The sequence below is a fragment of the Chrysemys picta genome, chromosome 19, assembly GCF_011386835.1.
Source record: "Chrysemys picta bellii isolate R12L10 chromosome 19, ASM1138683v2, whole genome shotgun sequence".
NCBI lineage: Eukaryota > Metazoa > Chordata > Testudines > Emydidae > Chrysemys > Chrysemys picta.
Window position 1 is genome coordinate 1066222 of NC_088809.1, and position 25273 is coordinate 1091494.

A 25273-nucleotide genomic window follows, 5' to 3' on the forward strand; every position below is an offset into this window, starting at 1 on the left:
AGCTAACTCTGGTACAGGGAACACCCTCAGTGGCAAGAACACAGCAGCAAAACCACTGGACCACAGCACACTCCCAACCCACACATTCTTGGTCCGCTGGCGTCTTTCTAGTCAGTGCTGCCATGCAGGTATCCGGGCTCAGCTGGGGAAAATGCAGCTCTGCTACACTGATTAATTTTTCTTTCTTAACCAGGATTACTTTAATTTTCAAGGCCTAATGGACTCCAGCTGTGAGAGGAGGCAAAGCTGCAGTAGTAGAAAGGCAGACTCTGGGGCAAGCTTGAACAACACTCAAAACACACACAAAACCCTATCAAAAGGATGCGCTACAGCGGGATATTTTTGGTCTTGACAATACTTCACTAAAAATACAACTTTGCTGATACATCACTGCAGAAATATTCTCAGGGTCCATTCAGGAATGGTTTAAAGCATTTATTTTTGTTTCCTTTTGCAATGGTCAGAGAGGAGGGAGAAAATAGAAACTCATTGATAAGAGGAAACGAGAGAGACATGAAAAATTGAAAACTACCTAAAAGCTCATGGAGAGGTTTATTTTATTAGTTCTTAATAAATATCTTGCAGATTTCCTCAGGAAATACACCAGATCACATGTAAAATAGTTTGATACTGATGTCAACTGCATCAACATATGAAATCTATTAGGGTGAAGCCACAGCAGGGTGATCAGCCTGCTGAAAAACTGCACGGCACTGAGGCAAGGGGGGAGCGGGGGGGAATCTCACGGCCCTTCCAAATTCTTCGAGAGGTAAAAAAGTCAGCCAAGACGCAGAGAGAGAGAAAAAAAGATCCCACATCCTGCTTTGTGCTGCCAGCAATGTGAAGTGCCCAGAGATTAATTCTATGTCTGGCCTGGAAATGTGACTTTAAAGCATGGAGGGGGGGGAGGAGAAAGGAAAGAGAAGGCCAGGCTAACAGGGCCTGGCACTGTGCCACTAACCCCCTCCCAAGCCATGTTTCAACGTAGACAGCAGTAAAGCCCAACAGACAGCAGCTCCTCGCACTGCCAGGGCCTCGCACCAGCTGCAGTGCGTCTAGCTCTCGGTGCGCAGCCCCAAGTGCAGATGGGCTGAGAGCATCACTTCCGCTTTGCCTACTTTTAAAGACACAAGCACATGTGGCAAAATTCTTCCCCTCTCTGCCATGGACCTTGTACATTTGGGGCCCCAGAGAAGGGTGAGGCCTGCTCCCAGCACCAACTGCGAGGTCTCATCAGCCCTTGGCTCCCTAGGACTCGCTCTGAAGGGTTTATGCTGTTCTCAATGTACATTTGGCAGCAGGGGCCTCCTTTCTGCGTCGGTGCCATTATCTGGAGAGCAGGATTTGCTTACGCAAGCCTCCCTGTCTCCATTCCGGCGCAGGCAGAGACGCACCAGGAGTCCGCAGAGAGGCAACGCCGGGAGAGCATCTTGGGGAGATCAGCACACTGAGCTCCCAGTAGGTATCGGAGTACGGTTAAAACAAAATCCCACCGCAGAGCCACAACTACCGGGTGTGTGAGAACAGCCAGCAAGCTGCATTTCTCTCACAGGTTTGCATGTCCAGTTTCCCTCTGGCTGTTGTGTTGCCATCCAACATGGGGACAATCACTGCTTCCCCATCCCACACACACATGGCCCCGAGTACAAAGGGCTATGGAACAATGCAAAGCTCAGGGAGAATGAGGAGGTCGGCAACACAAGGATGAAAGATACAGCAGGAGCTGCAGAAGGCTAGAGTGGGATCAGAGCTCTGGGCCGAGCCAGACGCTCATGGGAGGGTTGCTCTAGCTGCAGCATTACCATCTGGAGAGAATCACTTATCCCCTTTCCATGGCACTTACTGGCTTTCCCTAGGTCATGTTAACCACAACCTCCGGGAACCACAGTGTGTTGAACATGACTCTGCAATCAGTGTAGATAGAGACTGTCGTGTTTAACACTGTGTCAGCAGGCTCAGGAGAAACTCTGCTGGGTCTATAGAGATTTACCCATGATCAACTAACAGCATTAAACACAACTTGTCCCAGTCTACACTGATTGCAAAGCTGGATTTAACATCATGTTAGCAAAGATGATTCCTCAAGGGTTTCTTGTGAAGAGAAGCCCACAGAATCATCACAGGCAGATCCAACACTGCCCTGCCACAGGACCAAGTGCAACAGCACACAGGGGTCCAGATGGCCTCCTCACCAAATGTGATGGAAGTACGCGAGAGAACAGGTAGGCAAGAGTCTCCTTGTTGACCTGAGCTTGCTTAAGGACCACCTTTCATTCTCAGACACGTGGCTTCCTGAAATATATGGATGGAAATATTCTGGCTGTGCTCACTTTCCTTCCTTGGTCCCAGGCAGGACAAAGGCACTTTATACATCACCGCCAACACAGCCCTCAGAGCACCCCCACACTCTGCCAGTGCTAGCCCCCTTCGAGAACCTAGCATCTAGTTACCATGGGAATTGGTGCCTTACAAATGCAAGAAGAGATGAGACAGAACTGAGTGACATTTGGTTCTTAAAGAAGGTGATGGGAGATGAGCTGACAATGTCCACTAGCCCACGGGGGACTGGGAAGGGCTACGCTCACAGAGCTGGGACGCTGTTCTTGAGCCTGTACAGGGTGTGGTGATGCAGAGCAGGGGGCTTTCACTCCTTAAAGCTGGCAGGCCTTACAGAGCAGCTTGGCAAACGTCATCAAGATCATTACCACATCGCAAAACATCGTAACGAGCCTAATTATACAATGTTCTCTAACACGGAATTAAATAAAAACATAGTAATTAACTCACTGCTCCACAGAAACAGGAGGAAATCACAGGTGCAAGACACAGTCAAGAGATATATTTAGACTATGAAACGTCTCCTTAAAAGTGAGAGGATTTCCTGTCAGGGTGCAAACCAGTCCTGCATCACCTCCAGTCCTCGCTCTCCCAGCACAAGCACTCCCCTTTCTCCACACCCCCACACAGAAGGTGAGGCACCGCGGAACAGCTGTACTGATCACCACTCTCGTCTCATAGTGCCTGGACTGAGGGATGCAGTGTCTGTCAGAGCTCAGAATTGCCTGCCTTTAGTTTCATTTTACACAGCACATGCCCCTCACAGGGTCTCTCTGAAATGCCCATAGTTCCTCCAGCTCCAGAAAATACATCACGAGGGAGGCACGTCCCACAGCCAGTCTGGGCTCGGTGTCACACTACAGCAGAAAAGCTCTCTAAACAGACTTGAGGTGCCACAGGATTTGTCCTAACCTGCATGCTCAGGCAGCGGAACTTGGGCTGCAAAGCAGAGTCTAGCTTTGTGATTACAAATCATTTCCCTCTGCTCGCTGCCCTGAAATGAGATCTAGGTCTCGCCCTCTCTCCTGAGTAGACAGTGAGGAACTGCTTACATCACAGGCAGGCCTGACAGAAGCCCCCAAAGAGTTCACCTAATAAGACTGCCCAACAGGGACCTTTGCTGCACAGCCCCACTCCAGCTAGAGGGGAGGCCTGGAGAGTCTGCCCAATGGCAGGCACTCGGCACACACTGGAAACCTCGTCCTTCCCTTCACAAAGTCCTGCTCCATGCTCTGCTCCTGAAGCCAAAGTCAAGATTTCAGAAACCTGAACTGCAAATGGAAATTCCCTGCAGCATGCTGATTACTGCATCTCCTGCTGGCACTGGTGGCAAGGGGGAAAGTCACATGACTTTCTGGACACGTTACACTATGCAGTCTTGCATCAGAGGGTGGAAGTCAGAAGCCATGAGAATAATTCCAATTACGGTAAATAAATCCCCAGATATGTGACAATCTGCCTTTTAAACAGGAAACCGAGGGGAATAAGCAAAGGAAAACTTCGGTCTAAATACTGCTGCCACCAGCCCCAAGAGCTCAGGAGAGGCTTCCTCAGAAAGCATGTTAGGACCATGTAGCTTCCCTGAGCTTTACTGATGTGTCTTGTGGCTGAGACCTACAGATTTCCCTCCCAGCGTCCTGTCAAACCCCAGCCTCACAGCTACCTGAGAGAGCAATCCCTAACTCTCTGCCAGCGCTTCCAGCCACGTCTGCATCCCTCAGGAGTCCAGCATCAGCTACAGCTCAGCGTGACACAGTTTCATAGACGTTTCCTTCTCGCCAGCCTGAGCTGCAGCACTCTGCTATTTAAGAGCCAGGCTTCTCCTGAGCAGAAGGGGCCAGGCACACGGCCTACAGAAGTGACAGGGGGGGGCGGGTGCTGTGGGTGCATATTTTCTCCTCAAGTGACCAGCACAGACACTAAGCAGATGTGTACAAAGGCCAAGGCACTGCTCAGATTGTAAATTCACTGGGGCAGGGACCGTCTTCCTGTACCGTGCTTAGCACAGTAGGGTCCTGGGTCCATGGCTGAGGCTGCTACTGTCCTCAATATTAGGCTGAGGATAAAACCTAACCCGACATGCAATCCCCAGGTGCGGTACTCTTCCCAGCCCAGTCCGCACAGCTGTAGGTAGGGTGAGCAGTCCAAAACAGTCCAATAGGCCCCCTTTCTCCTTTGGGCTAGGTCACAAGTCTGAGACGTTCCTGCCCCAGGCTCTGGGTTTGCAGCTCCTGGTCCAAGCACAGGGAGAAGAGGGGTCAAAGGAAGAGGGGAGGGGGAAATGTAATGACTCTCTTCCCCAAAGCAGAGCTCTGGGAGTGTCATTTCAGACCCCCCCACACACACACACATACTAAGGACAGTAACACCCAGTCAGCCTTAAAGGGAAACAGCACTGAGCTACTCTAGAGGCATGTAAACCCTACCATGTTGGGAGACCCAGTTATAACAGGAGCATCCCGGCTATGGGTAAAACACGCAGTAGAGATGTGTCCAAGCTGGGCTTCCAGACTGTGCAGAGAGCCCAGTCCTCACCAAGCCTGGCCGAATCTCTGCTCTGATTCTCCTCTGGCTCCAGGTGCTCTACTATGGAAAACGCAGAGAACAGGCCAGCTGAGCTTTACCACAGAGAGGGGGAATTAGGAGAAAGGGCTGAGCTCCACTTCCCAACCAGGGCGATCACACCGCTGCTTCTGCTAACTGGAGTCTGAGGTTTCATTAAGCCTTGTTTTAAACCTAATTTTAAAACTCCACCAAACCAAGGCTGCTGTCCACAGCAGTGTTTTATTTTTAAACTAGCTCGAATGCACCGGACCCCTTTGGGCTCAGCTCCCAGCACCTTCTTTGTGCTCCAATACGCATGATGTGGTTAGACCCTCACGAAAAGCCATTGAGATGCGGCTGCAGTAGATGAGCAGTAAGTGTTTCCGGCTGAGCCTTTTTTCCGATGCTGCAGTTAGCTCGTCAAGCAAAGCCTGATCCCGTGCGGGAAACCAAGCGAGTGCTGAAGAGACACTCGGAGACGGGCCCGGGGCTGCCGCCAAGGGTAGACACTGCTCGCCCTTCCAACATCTCAAGGGCTATTTTAAGGGTTCACAGGTCTAGCTCGCAAGTCCGAGTATTTGCGGTCACTAAAGCGAAGCCCACAATGCGCTCAGCACAGAGCTGCACACAGGAGCAGGATGGCAGGGGAGCTGACTGTTTGGTAACAGACTAAGTACATAATGAATTCAGTTGAGAATTACATGAGTGATGCCTCCTTCTCCAGCTGTGCACAGATGCTGAACGAGGGGGAGGGTCTCACACATACCTGGGGGCACAGATACTTTGCACTACCATACAGATTCCTTTATCAGATGATGTCTTTCAGTGGACCTGGCAGGAACTGGTGCAGAGAAGGTCTATGCACTGGACAGTTCTGCTAAGCGCTAGCTTGCTCCTTTCCACATGTGCACAGCAGTGGCTAGAGGGTGTGTAATGATGGTTCGCCATGCTGCTCCAGAGGCCCCCAGAGCACAGTTCCATGGCGTATAGGGGTGGGACTCTCCCCAGCCTGCAGCCCAACCCCGTGCAGCACTGCCACATCAGTTCTGTTGCCCTCCAGGCCCTATTTTTCCAGTGGGGGAGGAGGGGAAGGAGTCTGGCCTGTCTTCCTGTTCATGAGCCCACAGCACTAACCCAGCCAGCAGTACCCAGCCCTGACTCTGCACGCCATTCCCCACACATGGGGCAACCCCCTCCCTTTCAGCCTGAGTTCCTCACAAACTCGAAAGAACAAATGCAACAGGACTGTGAGTGCCAGAAGGCATCCAGGTGCTGCAGCCTGATGCCTCACACCCAGAGCCAGGGAAATTTGCTGGGATTTCCGGGAAGTGTCTCTAGGGTGCCCTCTGCTGAGCCCCCAGGTTGGTGTGCATTTGTGTGGAATGTAGACCCATCGGGGAGAGGGGAAGTTATTCCGGGGGTGGCCTATGAATAACATCCAGTGATTTATAGGAAGTATAATCCAATAATACAGTAAAATAAAACAGTGTGTCTGAGATGGGTTTGATTCCAGGAATTATAAAACAAATTATTAAAGAGAGAGAGAGAAAGAAAAAAGCCCCCGAGAGGCCAGATTGGAGTAAATTGGGCACAGATGGGCTGGGAGGGGGTTTCTCTCCCCACCGATATGCCCCTGCTGCAAGCACGGCTTCAATTAGCCCTTTCAGAAACCAGAGTTTTATTTCCCCAAATTACAGAATTAAAAAAAATTAAAATTCTTGGAGTGTCTGTGGTTTGGATAAAGGGATCCAAACTTCCTTGCGAGTCACATGTGCAGATGGCTACCAAACTACTAAACATGGCCACCCCAAAAAGGTCCCTGCCCTTCCCTGGGAGCCCAGGATGGCCTCAAAGGTATCAGCAGCCACTGACAGCTCACACTAGACAGGGGCAGAACTGCACAAGCTGCAGCCTCGGATCCTGCGTCCAGTTCTCTTCTTCCCATTCCAGTCCAGGGTCTGCCATAGCACTACATGGCTCTGATCTGAGGCAGCAGCTAGACCCTTCCTAACCCCGCTTCCACATGGGCGGCTGAGGGGCTGGCTCACTGGTGAATGGGTGCTCCATCAGGAGAAAAGACCCTGAGTGGGATTCTTGGCTCCACCTGGAGTCAAGTGAGATTCTGTCAATGAAAGCAGGGACAGGTAGCCTGACCCCAGGTCTGCTGCACCTTTGTTAGCACCAGTCCAGCTCCCTCAGTATGAACAGCGATGGGAGCCCTAATGGGGAGGAGCCACACAGTCTAACCTTATTGAGAGCAGGTCTAATTGATACACAGCGGCAGCAACTGGGAGGGAATTTTTGAAAAGATTTTCTAGTACGGACAGGGGTCTTGGAGGCCTGGAAATCAACAGGAGCAAAGGGAAGGCTCATGAGCCAACTAACACGATGGGCAGCAGGTCCATTCCACAGCAGGAGCCCCAGGGCAGTGCAGGGAGCCTACGAATGAGTTCCCTCTCGGCCCTAGAGACAGCATAACTCCTGCTCTGAGCAGAGACCAGACAAAGACCACACCTGCAGGCATGTGTGCAGGACAGCACTGCCGTGCTCTCCCCGTGACACACTGCCCAGCAGTGCAGAGGCTGGTGGGGAAGGCCGCTGAATGGAATCACTCGTGATTTGCCACTCCCTTCAGTGACTGTGCTGATGATAATTAAGGAAAGGTTTTAAGGCCTTTCAGCCTCCTCCATACACACAGATGCTGATCACCACAACACCCCCTCTTGCCGCTGTCCGTGCAAGTGCAACACACAGAAGGTGACTCATATGCTGGGAAATGGAAACATGCATCTTCCCACCAGCCATCACTGCAATAAGCTCCCCTCAGCCCTCTGCCCACAGCAGCCCACACACCAGGGCGTGGAGCCAACGCCTCAGCTATGCACTGGGCACTTGGCAACAATGCAGCAAATGCTCTTACATACATTTAAAACTCCAGGCCCTTTGCTTTGCCTCAGCATCCAGCTCTTTGTACCTCTCAGTACCGTGAAATCGGCTCCAAACTCACATGGGACTTTGCCAGCATTCGACATATGCACACCCCGGAAATGTCAGGGATGTTCGGGCTGGCAACAAGCTCACTTTGACAATAGTATTTCTACCCCAGGAACGCGATCAGCAGTGTCCTAGGCTCTCAAACACGAGAGCCGAGCACAGGACCCCCGACAAACCCTCTAACATTGTCAGGTGGGAACTGCAGCATCCTCCAATTCACAGGCATCTCCTGAACACAGTCACTGGGTCCAGGCACTCACTACTGAACCCCCAGCAGGAAAGGGGTTGCTCTCTCCAGAGACCGGAGGCTGGGTGCAGCAGGCACCTACTCACTTAGGAGATAGGGACCCTTAAGAACATTTGGGCTTATTTCACATAGCGAGAGAAGAGACAGCCTCGGCTCCCTCCCCCTTGCCTGCATCCCCTTGGAACTGGGGTCCGAGTGCAGGACTGGGAGTCAAGCCACCTGCAAGCTCTGCCTGTGGCTTGCAGCATGAGCTTGGCCAGGGCCCTTTCCTACTCTGTGCCCGTCCCTGCAACTGTAGCACAGGGATAAGGACAATGACCTGCCTCCCAGGGGGCTGAGAGGAGGCATTTGCTCATGTTTGTAAAGTACTTTGCAGCCGGGAAAGAGAAACACTCCATCTGGTTAGCTGGCATCTAGCAGAGCGGCTCATGAGCCCACCCTAGGCAACCACACTTGTGACTCAGGAAGATGCCTGGGAAGCAGGCTGGGGTGCAGCTATTTCTCCAGCACACACTTCACCCAGTCAGCTCATCTCGTCCCCAGTCACTTCGTCTGGCACTACAAGGAGCCTACTGCTCGCAGAGGAAAAGCTGAAATCACGCGCTTTTGGGGGCAGGGATTGTGTCTCATTGTGTCTGTAAGAACCCAGCACTCTGGCCACAACTGCAGTGGGAGAGGCCTTGCCCCCTTCCGAATCTAAACATCCAGCAGCTGGTGCTCTTCCTGCCCTGGGAGTGCACGTCCATCCCCACTGTCATTCCGTCCGGCTGCAAACAAACAGGCAACTGCCACCTCAGCCGCACTCGGAGTTCTCTGCAGTGCGCTTGAGGAAAGGCACTCAGCCCCGGAGCTCAGAGAACACTGGGTCTGGGGACAGCCACTAGCTCAATAGACTCAAGGCTATAAAGGGAGAGGAGCCAACACACCCAGCCCAAGAGGGAATGGAGAGATGCAATCACACCCCATCTGGACACACCTGCTGTGTTTCCCAGCTGGCTCTGTCTGGGGCGAGCCTCCTTTCCTGGCCCTTCAGTTACCGCCTCCAGCAGCTACCTACAGGCAGCCACTGGACTGGGCATGCTCCCCCAGAGCTGTCCCTTGAATGCCACGATGATGCCTCCGGAGAGCAGCTGTCTTCAGGCCTGCCTCTAAGCGCCAGTGCAAGGCTCCGAGCGGGGCCAGAGACAGATGCTGGGAAAGCATGTCAGGAAATCATTCAGTTCTTAGGGACAGGCTCTAAGTGAGGTGTAACGGATTGCGCATCCTCCTCCTCCACAACACTCTTCTGCCTGACTCCAGGAAGACACCCCCAAGCTTTTCCCCACTCAGAACAGAGCAGCACTTTCTGGGAAGAGGCCCTGAGATCCTGGCCTCAGGGCCCTTTCTACTGCCTTCCACACAGCAGGCAGGCAAAGACAGCTCTGCCTCTCTGAGGGCTGCTCGTTCAGTATCCCTCCCCTGCTCTTCTCCAGCCACATGGATTTAATCACTCGCCACACAGAACAGGGCACAACTCCCCAGCCCCCCTCCTTGACAACACTTGGTACCTTTGGGCTGGGAGTTGTACACCGCAAACATGTTGATAGCCATGAGCTGCAGCATGCGGGTGCTTCCGATGGGAGGAGGGCTGTGCTTCAGCAGCACCTGGAACTCCCTCAGCACCTCCTCTGTCACTGACGGGAACGTCTCCATCCTGCAGGCAGAAAGAGAACAACAGGAATGCTTGCGCCAAGGCCTCGGGCACAGTGAGGAGGGGACAGAGGGAGACCCTCACAGCTCTTGCCTGTCTGGGATAGCCACCCCACCCATCAACTGCAGGGGAGCAGCAGCCCATGGAGTGCTGGAGCTGGCAGACAGAATGGAGAAGTCAGTCTGACCCACACCCATGGAGTCGGGGGCAACTGACTTTGTAAACATCATCTGTTTAAGAGAGCCACTTCCTGCTGAGGAAAGTGCTCCCCGTGTGTGGGCTCTGTCACGCTGGCCCCAGCATATGGCGGGCAAGTGAGGACCCTCCACATTACCCAGCACCAGAACACTGGCATTGTCTCTCATCTGTGAGAGCCCCAACTTGGCCCCGGGAGAGGGATGTGGGGTCCCCTGCAGATTAAGAATCAGTCTCATTTAGATGCTGGTAGTCACTGTATGAAAACCAGTGTCAAAACCACAGCTGTTTCCTGAAACACACACAGCTACTATCACTCATCAAGAAGGACCAGCCACCAGATGCAATGCCACAGCTTTGAGCAAGGCGTCTTTTCAACACCAAAGGCCTTAGCAGTTACAGGCACCTTCATCCAAGGAAACCCAACACATTGATGCTGCTCTTCATTTAGTATCACTCTTTATATAGCCCCCAAAGGGTGCTAGCTATTCTACAGCCCTGAGTAAGACAGATCCCTGCCTCCAAAGGGTTCACAAACTAATGGCAGACAGATTCTCCCAGGCTGTGCTCAGTCCAGCTTCTTCAGGGGGTGTCTACTAGAGGGGATTTTCATAGATTCCAAGGCCACTGTGACCACTGAGTCTGAGCTCCTGTATAACACAGGCCATAGAACTTCCCCACACTAACTCCTTGATTTAAAGCTTGCCAGTGATGGAGAACCCTTGGTCTCCACCACAACCCTTGGTCAATTGCTCCAGTGCTTAATTACTCTCACCTTTAAAAATTTACACTTTATTTCCAGACTCAATTTCTCTACTTTCAGCTGCCAGCTATTGGATCGGGTTAGACCAGCAGGACTCAACCCACAGGCTGCATGTGGCCCAATTAGCACACAGCTGTGGCCCAGCTGTGTGCTAAAATTCAAAATTTGCCACTCTGGTCTGGCAGGGAGCAGGGCTGGCTGAGGGGGAGACAGCCTATTGCAGACTGCATCTGTGCTCCTGCCAGCAGAGGGCTGGTGAGTGCCATAGGGCAGGAGGCAGAAGAGTGGGTCTGTGGCTGGGGGGAGGAGAGGCTCTGGGAACTAAGGGGTTTGCCCCAGATTTTAGGTGGGGCTCTGCTCCTGGCCCCCCTTCTCGGGTCCTGTCTGCCGGCCCCGCCGGGGGCTCCACTCCTGGCCCGGTGCTGGGTTTTGCCCCGCCCTGCGCCATGGGGTCTGGAGCCCGACTTTTGCCCTGCGCTGCGAGGTCCAGGTCTGGGTCCCTGCTCCCGCCTGGCCCTGTGCCGTGGGGTCCAGGTCTGGGTCCCTGCTTCTGCCCAGCCCCACGCCACGGGTCTGGGTCCCGGTCCCTGCTCCTGCCTGGCCCTGCACCATGGAGTTCGGGTCTGGGTCCCTGCTCCTGCCCAGCCCCACACCACAGGGTCCTCTTCGGCCCTGTGCAGCAGGATTTGGGTCCGGCTGCCTGGACTGCACCCAGGGCTCCACACCTGGCCCTGCTCTGGGCAGGGGCACTGGTCATAGGCCATTGTGGGCGGTTTTAGGGTGGAGGGGGGCTGAGGTTCTCAGCCTGAGCCCCACTTAACACATTGCGGGCTGCATTAACAGGTTGAGAACCACTGGGTTAGATCTTTCTCTGCTAGACTGAAGAGCCCGTTAGTAAATATTTGTTCCTGTTGTAGGTACTTATAGACTGTAATCAAATCACCCCTTAACCTTCTTTTTGCTGAACAAAACAGACTGAGCTCCTTGAGTCTAACACTACAAGGCAGGTTTTCTAATCCTTTTAATCAGTCTCATGGCTCTTCTCTGACCCCTCTCCAATTTATCAGCAACCTTCTTGAACTTTGGGCACCAAAACTGGACACAGTATTCCACCAGCGCCAAACACAGAGGTAAAATAACCTCTCTGCTCCTTGCGATTCCCGTTTGTGCTTCCAAAAGCATCACATTAGTCCTTTTGGCCAAAACGTCACATGGGGAGCTCAGGTTCAGCTGATTATCCACCATGACTCCAAAATCTTTTTCAGTCACTGCTTCCCAGAGTCCCCCTTCCTGTAAGCATGGCCGACATTCTTTGGTCCTACATGTGTACTTTTACATTTAGCCATATCGAAATGCATATTGTTTGCTTGTGCCTAGTTTACCAAGCAATCCAGATCTTTCTGTATCAGTGACCTGTCCTCTTCACTGTTCATCACTCCCACAATTTTTGTGTCATCTGCAAACTTTATCAGTGATGATTTTATCTTTTCATCCTGCTCACTGATAAAAATGTTAAATAGCGTAGGGCCAAGAACAGATCCCTGAGGGACTCCAGTAGAAACACACCTGCTCAGTGATGATGATTCCCTGTTTACAATTACATTTTCAGACCTGTCAGTTAGCCAGCTTTTAATCCATTTAATATGGGCCAATTATATATATTTCTAGTGGTTTTGATCAAAATGTCATGCGGTACCAAGCCAAACCCCAGACAGTAGTTTAAGTATATTACATCAACACTATTACCTTTATCAACCAAACTTGTAATCTCATAAAAAAAAGTTATCAAGTTAGTTTGACCTATTTTCCATAAACCCATGTTCATTTTGTTAATTACATTACCTTCCTTTAATTATTTATTAACTGAGTCCTGTATCAACTGCTCCATTATCGTCTCTGGGATCAGTGTCAGGCTGACAGGTCTATAATGACATGGTCCATCCTGTTGACCCTTTTTAAATATTGGTACAACATTAGCTTTCTTCTAGTCTCCTGGAACTTCTCCAGTGCTCCAGGACTTACTGAGAATCAACATGAATGGTCCAGGGAGCTCCTCAGCCAGCTCTTTTAAAGCTCTTGGATGCACGTTATCTGAACCTGCTGATTTAAAAATGTCCAACTTCACTAGTGTCTGTTAACATCCTCCAGAGATACTAGTGGACTGGAAAGAGTGTTACTCCCACCCTTACTGCTGAACTTCCCCAGCAAACCCACAACTGTTCTAGCAAGTGGTTCTGTCCTGGTGATAAGCCAATGCCAGGGCAGTGTGCCGGGATGACCGCCGGTTCCAGTGTGCCCTTCCAGAGATGCACAGGAAAGCTGAAATCCATCCTGGGAAAAGCAGGGGCAGCCTCAGCGTTAGAGTAGTTGAGTGCAGGGGCCTCCAGGACATGCCCAGTTGTCTCACACAGCAAATGTATATTGATTTCCTTTATCCTCCCCCACACAGATTCAGACCTTGCAATGTGAGAAGGCTCCAGGCTGGATGAATGGGATGCTTCTGGTAACCTACAAGGACAATGTTTTTGGGCTTCCGCAACATCCTTTCAGGCTGGTTGGATCATCACTTGGGCCCTATCAAATTTATGGTCCATTTTGGTCAATTTCACGGTCATAGGATTTTTTAAATTGTAAATTTCATGATTTTAGCTATTTGAATCTGAAATTTCACAGTGTTGTATTATAGGGGTCCTGACCCAAAAAGGAGTTTTGTGTGTGTATGTGTGGCGGGGGGGTCACAAGGTTATTGTAGGGGGGTTGCAGTACTGCTACCCTTACTTCTGTGCTGCTTCTGGCAGGGTGCTGCCTTCAGAGCTGGGCGCCGGCCAACAGCCGCCACTCTCTGGCCACCCAGCTCTGAAGCTGGCAATACTATGATGCCCCTAAAATAACCTTGCAACCCTCCACAATTCCCTTTTGGGTCAGGACCCCCAATTTCATGGGCACCACATTACAAGAAAGATGTGGAGAAATTGGAGAGGGTGCAGAGAAGAGCAACAAGAATGATTAAAGGTCTTGAGAACATGACCTATGAAGGAAGGCTGAAAGAATTGGGTTTGTTTAGTTTGGAAAAGAGAAGACTGAGAGGGGACATGACAGCAATTTTCAGGTATCTAAAAGGGTGTCATAAGGAGGTGGGAGAAAACTTGTACATCTTAGCCTTTAAGGATAGAACAAGAAGCAATGGGCTTAAACTGCAGCAAGGGAGGTTTAGGTTGGACATTAGGAAAAAGTTCCTAACTGTCAGGGTGGTTAAACACTGGAATAAATTGCCTAGGGAGGTTGTGGAAATATTTAAGAGTAGGTTAGATAAATGTCTATCAGGGATGGTCTAGACCAGGGGTCCCCAACATGGTGCCCGCCGGGGCGTCTAAGTGTGCCCGTGTACTGGCCGGCGGACAAGCATCTGCCAAAATGCTGCCGAGAAGCAGCAGCATCCAGATGCGTCACTGCCGAAATGCCGCCAATTTTCGGCGGTATTTCTGCAGCGACGCCTCTGGATGACGCTGCTTCTTGGCGGCATTTGGGCGGCGATGCCTATTGACGTTGCCGCTTGTTGGCGGCATTTCGGTGGATGCTTGTCCACCGCCATGGTCCTCCATGGCTCGTCGTCTGGCGCCCGCCAGACAAAAAAGGTTTGGGACCCTGGTCTAGACAGTATTTGGTCCTGCTATGAGGGTAGGGGACTGGACTCGATGACCTCTCGAGGTCCCTTCCAGTCCTAGAATCTATGAATTTGAGAAACGCTGGTCCCCCCCCGAAATCTGTATAGTATCGTGTAAAACAGGGGTTGGCAACCTTTCAGAAGTGGTGTGCCGAGTCTTCATTTATTCACTCTAATTTAAGGTTTTGCGTGCCACTAATAAATTTTAACGTTTTTAGAAGGTCTTTCTTAAGTCTATAATATACAACTAAACTATTGTTGTATGTAAAGTAAATAAGTTTTTAAAAATGTTTAAGAAGCTTCATTTAAAATTAAATTAAAATGTAGAGCCCCCCGGACCGGTGGCCAGGACCTGGGCAGTGTGAGTGCCACTGAAAATCAGCTCGTGTGCCGCCTTTGGCACGCGTGCCATAGGTTGCCTACCCCTGGTGTAAAAACACACAAAAGACCAGATTTCATGGCGGGAGACCAGATTTTATAGTCCGTGATGCGTTTTTCATAGCCGTGAATTTGGTGAGCTCTAATCATCACAGATCCAACAACATCCTCTGAGTGCAATCTGCTCTACTTTTAAAGGCTGTGCTTCACGGTGCCTTTTAAAACCCAGCGTCAGGACATCCCATACCCTCCGCACTGTGTGCGAAAGCAGCACAAAGCTATCCGCTGCATCAAATACTGGCTGTTACAACAGCCCTGCAGAATGGGGCTGGCCCCGTTTAGCAATCAAGCTGCTCCCCCCAGGAAGAGGCAGCATTCCTGGTGTTTGGGAGCTAGGATAGTTTCTAAAGGCCTCCGGATTTCGATAGAGACTCATGTACCGTGTACAACTCACCACAGAGCCAACATCCTGTGAGTGCAAACAAGGCCCAGATCTCAGCACGGCAAAAGGCCCCTTTGCAGGATGGATTTCTCCCCCATTTGTTCCTTTCTTACAAAAGGAAATGAACATTATTGTCATGTTTGGACTCTGGAAGGCTCGAAGGAGTGACGGCTTCATCAACCCAGGCAGCTGTGCTTTGATACTCTAGCACATCTGGTAGCGTGTGTGGTAAGCCCACTGAGCTCAGAGCCCAGCAGGTTAGCAGTGAAGTGGAAGTCTTCACTGAACTGCCTGCCTTTGGTTTTAGCAGTGAGACATTCTAATTAATGCCACAAAACACGGCCATGCCATCCACAGTTTAATGATCTAAGCACAAACAGTAGGTCTGATCTATTTTTCCCCATTCACCTATTTTAAGCACAGAAGCTGTTTAGCACCACCAGCTGATTTCCCTTCCTGGGGCTTGATATTACTTTCAAGTTTCTTTAATAAGAACAGCAGGGAGAGAGTCTGTCATTAAACATACTTGGATTTTTTTTAAATGGCTGTCCTGGGAAGTGACCTCCTAAAATGCTGCATCTTAATTTCATGAAAGTCTCAGGAGACAAATCTGCAAGCGATCACCACAACATCCCCATTAATCCATCCTGCTGGCAAGCGTTCAAACCATAACTCAGCCATGAGCACGGCCTCAGCAGAGCTCAGGACAGGCAGGTCCTTGGACACAATGCCCTCAGGCAGAGAAACACGATTCAGTTACTAAAAGTTCCATCTGCCCTTTTTTCTCCATCCACGAGGACATCCAGTTCTTTGACTCCTCACTCCAGGCCAACATGCTGCCCACATTCAGATAAACAGTGCCTCATGACACAGACTGCGATTCACATTGTTAGCCATGAGCCGCTCAAAGGACTCACTCTCCACTGAATTAGCCAGAGTGGCTCCTACTTTGCATTGAGATGGGAAGACCCTGAAATCAAACTGAAAGACAACAGAAACTGCAGGTACCTGTGGCTTCAGAGCCATAGTTTGATCAGCCAGCTTGGAACGTAAGCTCCTTGGGGTAGGAACTGCAGCTCTACACCAAGCCAAGCTCTCTGCTAGTGTTCTCCACTACTATTAAGGAACACATCCTCCAGCCCATAACACTGGGGAGGGCTTTCCAGGGAAGGGCTGATAGACAGGCCCTGGCTAGAGCAAGAAACTACATTGCCTGAGTCAAAAGAATTTGCTATACCAGAAAGGACAATGAGCCAGTCAGGCCAGTGCGGGGGTCTCTCAGGTGGCCTGTAACAAGTCTCAGTCTGGTAACTGGTAACAAACGGCTCTACCAGAGACAGCAGGAGCCAATATTGAACCCTGGTTACAATATCAACCTCTAGGCCACTGGGAGGCAAGAGAAGAGATGGAACACGCTGCTGAGCAGGCAGCTCCCATCTGAAGGCACATTACACACAGAGCAACTCAGGGTGTTTGGGTTGAGAAATAGGTCCCACCACAACACCAGACACTAAGCAAAGACACAAGCACTTAGCACCACAGGCACCTGACAGTAACAGGCCCAGCTCAGATGACTCACAGAGACACTCGTGCTCCCTGGGTCAGACACGAATCCCCCAGGCTGGGATCTCAGCCCAGGCCTGAGCAGACTCGCCGTAGTTCAAGGAGGGCCATTGAATTATTTGACTCCCCATTATGCCAGACATGCTAAGAGCACTTTTTATAAATGAGTTCCCACTGCCAGGGTAGCGCTTAACCAACAGCCTCCAGGAAAAAGGAGCCGAAGCGACTAAGGGATAGCGCTTGTCGCACCATTTCTGGACAGCAGGTGTGCAGTCACAGGAATGCAAATTCCTCAAGAAAAAACCACCTGAGCAGTCAGTGAGCCCTGGAGAAGCCAGGAGAGCAGCCTCTCTGCTGGGTGATTCTGGGAACAGTCATACAGAGGAGAGGACTGGGAGATCTGGGAAATGCAAAGCAGCTCCTGGGAGTTCCAGAGCCCACAGGGCTGGGCCAGGCCTATACGCCGTCCCAGGGTCTGATAGGACACAGCCTCGAGGTGGGTGAGAGAGAAAAAGCCCAAACAATAACCAGCACAGGACTGGAGGGCGGCTAAGGAGAAGAAGAACCAGGAGACTAGGCCTGCAAGAATTCACACCCTGTGCCCTCGGTTACAAACACAGCCTAGTTGCTAACAATATTAAATTCCAAAAAGACTTGTAATGTAGGAAAATAAAATAAACATCCTGCACACTTACCCAATCCTGGTAAACAGCTTCCCATGGGCATGGAGAAAACTGAGGATGAACCTTTTGTTCAGCTGCATGGGAAAAAAAGAGGAGAAAACAATTAAACTCTCCCCGATTTCCTGTGAATTAACAGAGTCCCTGGTGAGAGAATAACCTGGCCTGGATGTGGGGGGTGGGCACTGCAGATGGGAACCAAATGGACGTGCCCAGACTCTCACAAACACGATGCACATAGGCACAGGGCAAGTGCCAAACAGCTGGAGCGTGAAGCCAGGGGGAGCAGGCTGGATGGACGCACAGCACCCTCTGCTGGCTACTGTGCCCATCTGCAGCGATCACAACAATCAACCTCTACTGGACAATATGCACCATTAGCCAGAAACAAAGCACCAGCAATGGTGCAGGTGATTTTACTGCATTGGGTGTTTATTTATCCTGCACTCAGCTCAATGCTGGGAATCCTTGCGACACCAGAAGCAGTAACTGCTACATAGCTGCTTCTGGTGCACTGCTCAAAACATCGCTACCACTTACCTGAATAAAGCCCTCACATCCGCTAGCCCCATCTGAAATAAGGGCCCCGCTGGTTTCTCTCTTCCCAAATAAGGACAATTTTGCTATGTCCAGGCATGAAATATCTTTACCAGAGAGTCAGGGCAAACAAAGAAGAGGCTAGAGCAAGATAAATACAGTAAAAGCTGTGTTATCCAGCACTTTACCAACTGGAAAGCTCTAGAAACCAGCATTTCTGATAGGGTTGCCAGGTATCCAGATCCGGGCGGTGCTCACCTCGGGCGGCTCCCTGCAAGTGACGACAATCCCTGCTGCTCCTAGCCAGCACCCCCCATCCTCCCAACATGCTGGATAACAAAGCTTTTACTGTAACATGTTTACAGGCCTCTGAGTCTGAGAGACCTCGGAGGGTATTTCTGGGAGGAGCCTGGGATGTAGAGGAGACAGATGCCTTCCCTGGGCACTCCTCCTTCCATCCATCACCTGTTAGACAGGGAGCTATGTTTCTATGTCACTGTGGAATTGTTTCAGAGGCAGCTCATGAGTTTACGAGTACAGACAATGAACTGATGGAATATACAGGGGTGTACTTGGTAGCCTTCACCTATGAGATAAGCTGTCAGCATCCATACCTTATGAACAGAGGGTCACAGCCAGCCAGGCTGTAAAACACTGGGAGAAAAACTTTGGGGTGGGCTAAACTCTACAGGGCTTAAACGTAACCTGTTAGCTAAGTCTAGGCTCTAGAATGCATGTTATGATTTTTTTATAGGTAACCATTTATTTCCATCATTCTACTGGCTTCTTCTTGAATCTCAATTCTTTGTTAAATAAACGTATGCTTGTTTTCACTATAAACATATCTAAGTGCTGTGTGTTAAGCGGAGCAGTGATTCTGAGGTGAAACTGGTAAACTGACGTGTATTATTCCTTTGAGGGTAGCAGATCTGTGAATTCGGAACGTGTCTGATGGATTTGGGCTGTCCACTCCCGGGAGCTGCCCTGAGGGAGAGTGGGTGGAGCGTGCCTGCACCAAGAGAGAGGCGCCTGCGTAAGCTGAGAGGCAGTGCTTGTGTTGTCAGGGCTCCGCAGCAGGCACAGGCAAGGCCGGTGGTAGCGAGATGCCTCACAAGCCTGGGTGTCTGCAGGAAGTGTCACAGGTAATTTCATCCTGCTGCTCTAAATTCTCTCTGCAAGTTCATTTGGATATTGAACTTTTTCACTTCTCCTAAACTCTTTTGGACATTCTGTGCATGGTTAAGCAGTTATTGTGCTTCACCCGAGAAGTAGCTGCATTACAGTGCAGGAAAACCGGAACCCTATATGTCTTACCCTTCTTATTCACAGTGATGTTGTGAGGCTCATTTGCAAAGTCCTCAGATCCCGGGATGAAAGGGACTATTGAAGGACACAGCACTATTACGGCATGAGACAAAGAAATCAATCCAAAATACCCACCCCCCCGAGAACTGTCTGGAGAAGAGACACTGGCCAGGAAACCAGTAACAACCTGGATCCATTTGCAGGAGATGGCAGCTCTAACACATTCCTAGCTCTTCTATAGCACTTTCCACCTTTCCATCTCAAAGTGCTGTACAAAGGAGGGCGTCTCATTGTCCCTATTTTACGATGGGGGAAACTGAGGCACAGGGAGTGAAGCAACTTGTTCAAGGTCGCCCAGCAGGCCAACGGCAGAGCTAGGAATTAAACTCAGGTCTCCTGAGTCCCAGTCAAGTGCCCTATCCCCTAGGCTGTAAAGACTCCACTGCTAGCAGGGAACTGAATTTCTCAGAGTCCTGGCAGTGCTGAAGAACCTGTACAAATGTGGAATGAGAGGGCTGCTCAGGAGGGTCCCAGTTTGCTGGGTATTTACCAGGGCATGATGGTCCCAGGTCCGACACTAATTACCTCTCCTCTTGTTTGCTTTATTCTCCAGCCTACACCCATTATTTTGAAATAATGGGTGTAGGCTGGAGAATAAAGCAAATAATGTGCAGTGGGGCTGCTCAATTAGGTATAATTAGGCTTGACCTGAATTCCCCCAGGACCCATGCAGGAGAGCAATGCCCTGCTGCAGCGTCGCTCCTGGGCCATGTGTGAGCTTAAACATAAAATCTGCTCGTAAAAAGCCCTAGACCAATTAAACTGGCCCCTGCAGCCAGGGGCTCTCACTCACTCACTAGCTAGCTATTTTGCTGTGGCCCTGAAGCACCCCTTGCGTTGAAACTTGACTTCACTTGCCACCATTTTATGAACTCTGCAGATGAAACCCGGGGACTCGAGGAACACTTGGCCAGCCGGTTAAAGAGCAACTGGCAGGGCAGAGCAAGAAGCAATGTCCAGTGAGGGCCCTAATACATTGTACCTGCCCAGTTTAAATATGACATAAGCACAGGCAGCCTCTCCATTGCCTCTCTGAGGGGAAGCAAAACCACTCTGGGGTGCCAAGACCAGAAAAGAGCATTTAAGCCAAGAGAATGTGATGGGCAGGAGAAAGCTTGTAGGAGTGTTACCGCTGGTGGGTACTCCAGCTTCCTGGGTTGAGCCTCCCAGCCCCTACCATGTGCCCTAGTTAAGGAAAGCCCATCACTGGAGTGAGTCTCACTGCCCAGCGAGTGGATGAACCCAGAGCACAAATGGGTGGCTAGGACCCTGTCCTGCATGCTTTCTTCGACTGCTGGAGCATGGGAGAGGAATTCGCCACCTCCAGGATCCTTGAGGGGGGGAATAAGGACCAGGGTGACTGAGCTCCCTCCATCAACCTGCCCTTCCCCCCGCACGAGCCCACACGTGCCCGATGTTCTCACGGCAGCTCTACCAGAGCGTGTTTGCAGGCTGCATGTGTGTGACGAGAAGGGGGTGGGGAATATAGGTGGGGTAGGACAGAAACTCTTTTCCTCCAGCCCCACTCCCAGCCCACAGCCCTAAAGAATTCTCAGCCTGCAGCCACTGCACCCATTTACTGGCAGTGGGGGAGTGGCAAAACTCCCCACCATGAGTGGAAAATGACACATGCACACCATGGGGAAGCGTGTACCAGATTCTTCCCACACAGAATGAACCAGTCTTTTCGGAGGCAGGGGAGGGGGTAAACAGTATCCCAGCTCCACTCCCTTCAGCAGGGAGCACCAAGCTGCAGTCCAGTGCACTGCTGCCCACTCCCAAAGGGCTGGATGGCTGCAGACAGAATCCATGTGCTAAGTGGGAGCCATGTGGACATGGTGAATGTTTCGAGGAAGTGGAAGCCAGAACGCACACAGAACACCTCTGGGAAAAGAGCATGTTTCACGCTAACCAGCATCTGCAGCACCAGCCATCTGGCAGGCCTGGGCAGAGAAGAGCCTACGCGCCCTGTGCGGTAGCTGCACACATGGGCAGCCCCTCTCTCACTTGTTTCAACCCAACTTCTACCCCACAGCCTCAGCTTCTGATGAGCTAATCGCTTGACAAGGAGATGAAAGTTCCAGAGTTCAACCTAAGGCCACTGGCTGCTTTGACTGGGCTCCTCTCTGAATGACTCTTTCCCTCGTGACTCACCTGCCAGTCAGTCCCTGGGAGCCCTCCTGCTCATCCAGTCAAAAGCTGCTTCTCACAGCAATAGGGAACAGTGACTTCCACTGAGCAGCACAGGGCTCTGGGGCTGGGGAAAGAGGAAGCCACATCACCTGCTGCACTCATGTGGGGGAGGGGAACACTTCCCCAAACCCAGGGTAATGAGCTTCTTACCCTGAGGCAATGAACGCAACCCAGGGACATGGGCAGAGGGCGAGGGCAGTTAGCAGGGCTGGGAAGGGACTCTCTTCCTTGCAACTTCCTCAACCCTTCCACCAGCCTCCAGTGCTGAAGGGCAGAGTGCCACAAGAGGCTTCTGCAAGGTGCTCTGGGGAGAGAAGGGCTGTGAGGACACACACTTTATATGGCATGTGCCATACACCTCCAGATCAAAGGGAAGAACAAGTTCCCTGAACATACAGCTTTTTGCACTCTGCAGTGGGCTCCATCCATGGCTGAGCGGACAGGTACACTGTACCAGCCAAACGGAGTTCCTAGCAGCCCCCAGCCAGGTCATGGGGAAGTGGCACTGGGTTTGCAGCACTCTCTGGGGAAGATGTAAGGAATGGCCTTCAGAGTAAGAATATAAGAATGACCACACTGAGTCAGACCAATGGTCCACCTAGACCAGTATCTTGTCTCCAACAGTGCTCGGTGCTAGATGCTTCAGAGGGAATGAACAGAACATGGCAATTTATCAAGTGATTCATCCCATCGTCCAGCCTCAGTTTCTGGCAGTCAGAGGTTTAGGGACACCCAGAGCATGGGTTGTGTCTCTGCCCAGCCTGGCTAATAGCCACTGATGGACCATCCTCCATTAACTTACCTAGTTCTTTTCTGAACCCAATTTTACTTTTGCCCTTCACAACATCCCCTGACAATGAATTCTACAGACTGCCTGTGTATAGTGTGACGAAATATTTCCTTGTGTTTTAAACCTGCTGCCTATTCATTGCATTGGGTGACCCCTAGTTCGTGTGTTACGTGGAGGAGTAAATAACACTTCCTAATTCACTTTCTCCAAACCAGTCATGATTTTATAGACCTCTACCATATTCCCTCGCCCCCGTTAGTCATCCCTTTTCCAAGCTGAACAGTCCCAGGCTTTTTAATCTCTCCTCATATGGAAGCTGTTCCACCCCCTAGTCATTTTTGTTGCCCTTCTCTGTACCTTTGCCAATTGTAATATATCTTTTGTGAGATGGGGCGACCACATCTGCACGCAGTATTCAAGATGTGGGCGTAGCAAGGATTTATATAGTGGCATTGTGATATTTTGTCTTATTATCTGTGCCTTTCTTAATAGTTCCTAACATTCTCTTAGCTTTTCTGACTGCCGCTGCACATTGAGCAGATGTTTTCAGAGAACTATCCACAGTGACTCCAAGATCTCTTTCTTGCGTGGTAACAGCTAATTTAGACCCCATCATTTGGTATGTATGGTTAGGATAATGTTTTCCAATGTGCATTAGTTTGCATTTATCAACATTAAATTTCATCTGCCATTTTGTTGCCTAGTTTTGTGAGGTCCCTTTGTAACTCTTTGCAGTCAGCTTTGGACTTAACTAGCTTGAGTAATTTTGTAGTCTGCAATCTTCACCGCCTCACTGTTTATACCCTTTTTTCCAGCTCATTTATGAATATGTTGAACAGCAAAGGTCCCCATGCAGATCCTTGGGGGATCCTAGTATTTCCCTCTCTCCACTGTGAAAACTAGTTTATTTCTACCCTTTGTTTCCCATCTTTTAACCAGTTACTGATCCATGACAGGACCTACCCTCTTATCCCATGACTGTTTACTTTGCTTAAGACTTTGGTGAGTCAAAGACTTTCTGAAAGTCCAAGTACACTATATCCACTGGATCACCCTTGTCTACATGTTTGTTGACACCCTGAAAGAATTCTAATAGAGTAGTGAGGTATGATTTTCCTTTACAAAAGCCATGCTGATTCTTCCCCCAACCAATCGTATTCATATATGTGCCTGATAATTCTGTTCTTTACTACACTTTCAACCAATTTGCCTGGTATTGAACTTAGGCTAACTGGCCTATAATTGCCAGGATCACCTCTGGAGCCTTTTAAAAAAAATCAGTGTTACATTAGTTATCGTCCAGTCATCTGGTGCAGAGGCTGATTTAAGCGATATATTATATACCACAGTTAGAAATTCTGCAATTTCATATCTGAGTTCCTTCAGAACTCTTGGGTGATACCATATGGTCCTGGTGACATCTGACTGTTTAACTGATCAATTTGTTCCAAAACTTCCTCTACTGACACCTCAATCTTGGACAGTTCCTCAGATTTGTCACCTAAAAAGAATGGCTCAGGTGTAGGAATCTCCCTCACAACCTCTACAGTGAGGACCAATGCAAAGAATTCATTTAGTTTCTATGCAATGGCCTTGTCTTCCTTTAGCATCTTGACAGTCCAATGGCCCCACTGACTGTTTGGCAGACTTCCTGCTTCTGATGTACCTAACAAATATTTATTATTAGTTTTTGTGACTTTTGCTAGTTGCTCTTCAATTTCTTTTTTGGCCTGTCTAATTATACTTTTACACTTGCCTTGCCAGAGTTTATGTTCCTTTCTATTTGCCTCAGTAATATCTGACTTCCAATTTTTAAAAGATGACTTTTTGTTTCTAACCGTCTCTTCTACTCTGTTGTTTAGCCATGGTGGTATTTTTTGACCTATTACTGACCTTTTTTTTTAATTTGGGGTATACATATAGTTTGAGCCTCTATTATGGTACTTTTAAAGAGTTTCCATGCAGCTTGCAGGCATTTCACTCGTGACTGCTCCTTTTAATTTCCATTTAACCAGCCTCCTTATTTCTGTGTAGCTCCCCTTTCTGAAGTTAAATGCTACTGTGGTGAGTTTCTTTGGTATTTTCCCCCTACAAGGATGTTAAATTTAATTACTTTATGGTCGCTATTGGTGAGTGGTTCAGCTATAGTTACCTCTTGGACCAGATCCTGTGCCCCACTTAGGACTAAATCAAGAATTGTCTCTGCTCATGTGGGTTCCAGGGCTAGCTGCTCCAAGAAGCAGTCCTTAATGGTGCCTAGAAATTTTACCTCTGCATCCTATCCTGAGATGACATGTTCCCAGTCAATATGGGGATAATTGAAATCCCCTATTATTCCTGGGTTTTCTGTTTTTTGTAGCCTCTCTAATCTCCATGAGCGTTTCACAATCACTATCACTATCCTGGCCAGGTGGTCAGTAGTATATTCCTACTGCTATACTCTTTATTATTCAAGCAAGGAATTGCTATCCATTGAGATTCTATGATCCTGTTTACATTTTAGATTTTTGCTATGCAGTCAAACCTCAGAGTTACGAACACCTTGGGAATGGTGATTGTTCGTAACTCTGAATAAAACGTTATGTAAACTTCCAAAAGTTTACAATTGAACATTGGCTTAATACAGCTTTGAAACTTTACTATGCAGAAGAAAAATACTGCTTTTAACCATCTTAATTTAAATTAAACAAGCACAGAAACAGTTTCCTTCCCTTGTCTTATCTTTTTTTAAAAATACTTTCCATTTATTTTTTTTAGTAGTTTACATTTAACACAGTACTGTACTGTATTTGCTTTTTTTTTTTTTTGGTCTCTGCTCCTGACTGATTGCGTATTTCTGGTTCCAAATGAGGTGTGTGGTTGATCTGTCAGTTCGTAACTCTGGTGTTCAT

At 49.7% G+C, this 25273-nt stretch overlaps 1 protein-coding gene across 4 annotated transcripts in view; it reads right to left on the reverse strand.

Moving 5' to 3' along the window:
- Positions 1-25273, reverse strand: part of SMG6 (SMG6 nonsense mediated mRNA decay factor) — a 149185-nt gene that overhangs the window by 94615 nt on the left and 29297 nt on the right. For all 4 annotated transcript variants that reach the window (XM_065573418.1, XM_024105968.3, XM_008169011.4 and 1 more), the window contains exons 9-10: positions 17513-17574; positions 9670-9815 (exon numbers count right to left, since the gene is read on the reverse strand). In XM_065573418.1, the coding sequence (XP_065429490.1) occupies positions 9670-9815; positions 17513-17574 (208 nt within the window). The remainder of the gene's footprint in view (positions 1-9669; positions 9816-17512; positions 17575-25273) is intronic.